Below are 1848 nucleotides of genomic sequence, written 5' to 3'. Positions count from 1 at the left end.
AAACACATCACACTTGTCCTCATGACCTCCTCCTCCTCCTCATTCCACACACGAGGCTCCCAGCTGGGGCCAGCAGGGAGGCAGTCCCTATGTTCGGGCAGGCCCAGGAGCCCTGGCCCTGGCCCTCCCTTTGACCCAGTCACCCCACCCCAACCCCACCTTCCCCCGCTCCCCGGGGTCTCTGGAACCCGTCCACAGACCTGTCTGGTGAGCAGAATGGCCGTGTCGAAGTGTCCTGGGTTCCGGTCGCTGTGATAGTTGAAATGCTGCTGCCAGTTGCAGAAGCTGCGCAGGGTAAGCCCACCGTTGTCAGACACCCTGGGGCCCTGCGCCTCATCTTCCACGATCAGCACCTTCACCACCACCAGGTGGATGGAGTTGCGAATGCTGGGGTGCTTGTAGATGCGGGCCGCCACCGACATGAGTGTCAGGATGTGGTTCTGTCGGGAAGTGGGGAATAGGAAGAGTGAAGGGTTCCATCTCCCAGCCCGTCGCCTGCCCACGGCCATCACCTCTTGTTCCCCACCCCGTGTACCCCGCTCTGGGCCGAGTGCCCGATAAATAGCATCTTGTTGAAAACTCACAGCCTCCAGAACCTTCATTTCACATAAAAGCCAGTTGCCTCCCAAGATCACAAATCTACGGGGAGCACGGCCAGCATGTGAGCTCAGACTGCCTGGCTCCGAAGCCCGTGCATGTAACATCTTGACCAGACACATGTGGCCATGGAAATCAAAGTCCATTAAAAGCCAGCGAAACTGAAATCACTGCTCCCCCGTCGCACTGGCCACGTTTCAAGTCTGCTGATAGCCATCTATGGCTTGTGGCCACTGTATTGGACTGAGCAGACAGAACGTTCCACCGTCACGGAAAGTTCTAAGGGACCAAGATGGTTATTCAGCCTTGACCTTGACCCTGGCCGTCTCCCCGCCATGCCCCTCTCCCCCCCTCTTCTCCATTCTCAGCCCAGAAGCAGTGATCTGAGTGCTCCAGGTGAGTAGACTTTCCCTCTGAGCATCCAGCATTCTCCTGATGTCTGCGGGGCAAGCCTACTCTGCAGGATGAAATGTTAACCCTGAAAACTTGGCTCTGGTTGTCACGGCAAACAATAGCTACCCAGCTCCCGGAGCGGGACCCACACTTCACCAATGTCACCTCTTTCCACGCTCACAATAACCCTGTGAAGGCGGTATCACAGTCCCTACGTCTAAGGCCACACGGCTCGTCAAGCCAGATGCGGCCCAGGCCTGTCCGTCTCTGGGGCCCACAATCTTCTCATTAAGTGTCCCAGTGCTCGGCCTCCGGGCATTTGCCTGGTCAGCCCTGAAGGGCTTATTCCCTTCTGCCTGGGGCTTGAGCGAACCCTGTGGGTCTAATGAGGCCCAGATGCGGAGGCTCACACCTGCTTCCAGTCCCACCCAGGTCAGCTGAGACAGCCCACGTCATCGCTGGGCCTCTGTCCTGTCCCTGGGCTGCCAGCTGCTCCCACGCCTTTGGAGGAGCCCAGGCTGGAGCTCATGCTCCTGCCTCTAAGAGCGCGTTCTCCTGGGTTAGTTTGCAGAAGAGGAGACAAAGGGGCAGAGGCAAGAGTGCCTTCAGCCGAGAGTGTGGCCAGCTGAGCAGCCAACTTGCTGGCCCCGCTCTCTGTTCTCTGGGGGCACCGTCTCTAGGAGCCTCTCCTTTTCTCTCCGGTGATCTGGAAGGTGGGAGTGGAAGGAGGGGAAGGGAGAGTGAAAGGCTAGAGAGGGACGTTCCGCCGTCCGGGGCCATGTGTGGGAGATCCAGACGAATCGCCTCATTTGTGAATGGGATCTGTCTGTTCACCTCGCAGGCGACAAGCCAGGCATT

The 1848-nt window shown here is 58.5% G+C and overlaps 1 protein-coding gene across 1 annotated transcript in view; it reads right to left on the bottom strand.

Moving 5' to 3' along the window:
- The window catches only part of ADAMTS8 (ADAM metallopeptidase with thrombospondin type 1 motif 8), an 11433-nt gene extending 10902 nt beyond the window's left edge, over positions 1 to 531 (bottom strand). Inside the window, exon 1 of the mRNA XM_015571362.1 lies at positions 201 to 531. Coding sequence (XP_015426848.1) covers positions 201 to 509 — 309 coding nt within the window. The 5' untranslated portion in view covers positions 510 to 531. The remainder of the gene's footprint in view (positions 1 to 200) is intronic.
- Positions 532 to 1848: the final 1317 nt, after the last annotated feature.

The sequence above is a fragment of the Myotis davidii genome, unplaced genomic scaffold, assembly GCF_000327345.1.
Source record: "Myotis davidii unplaced genomic scaffold, ASM32734v1 scaffold148, whole genome shotgun sequence".
In the NCBI taxonomy this organism is placed as follows: domain Eukaryota; kingdom Metazoa; phylum Chordata; class Mammalia; order Chiroptera; family Vespertilionidae; genus Myotis; species Myotis davidii.
Note: the sequence above shows the minus strand (reverse complement) of the source record. Positions and strands in the feature narration are given on the sequence as shown.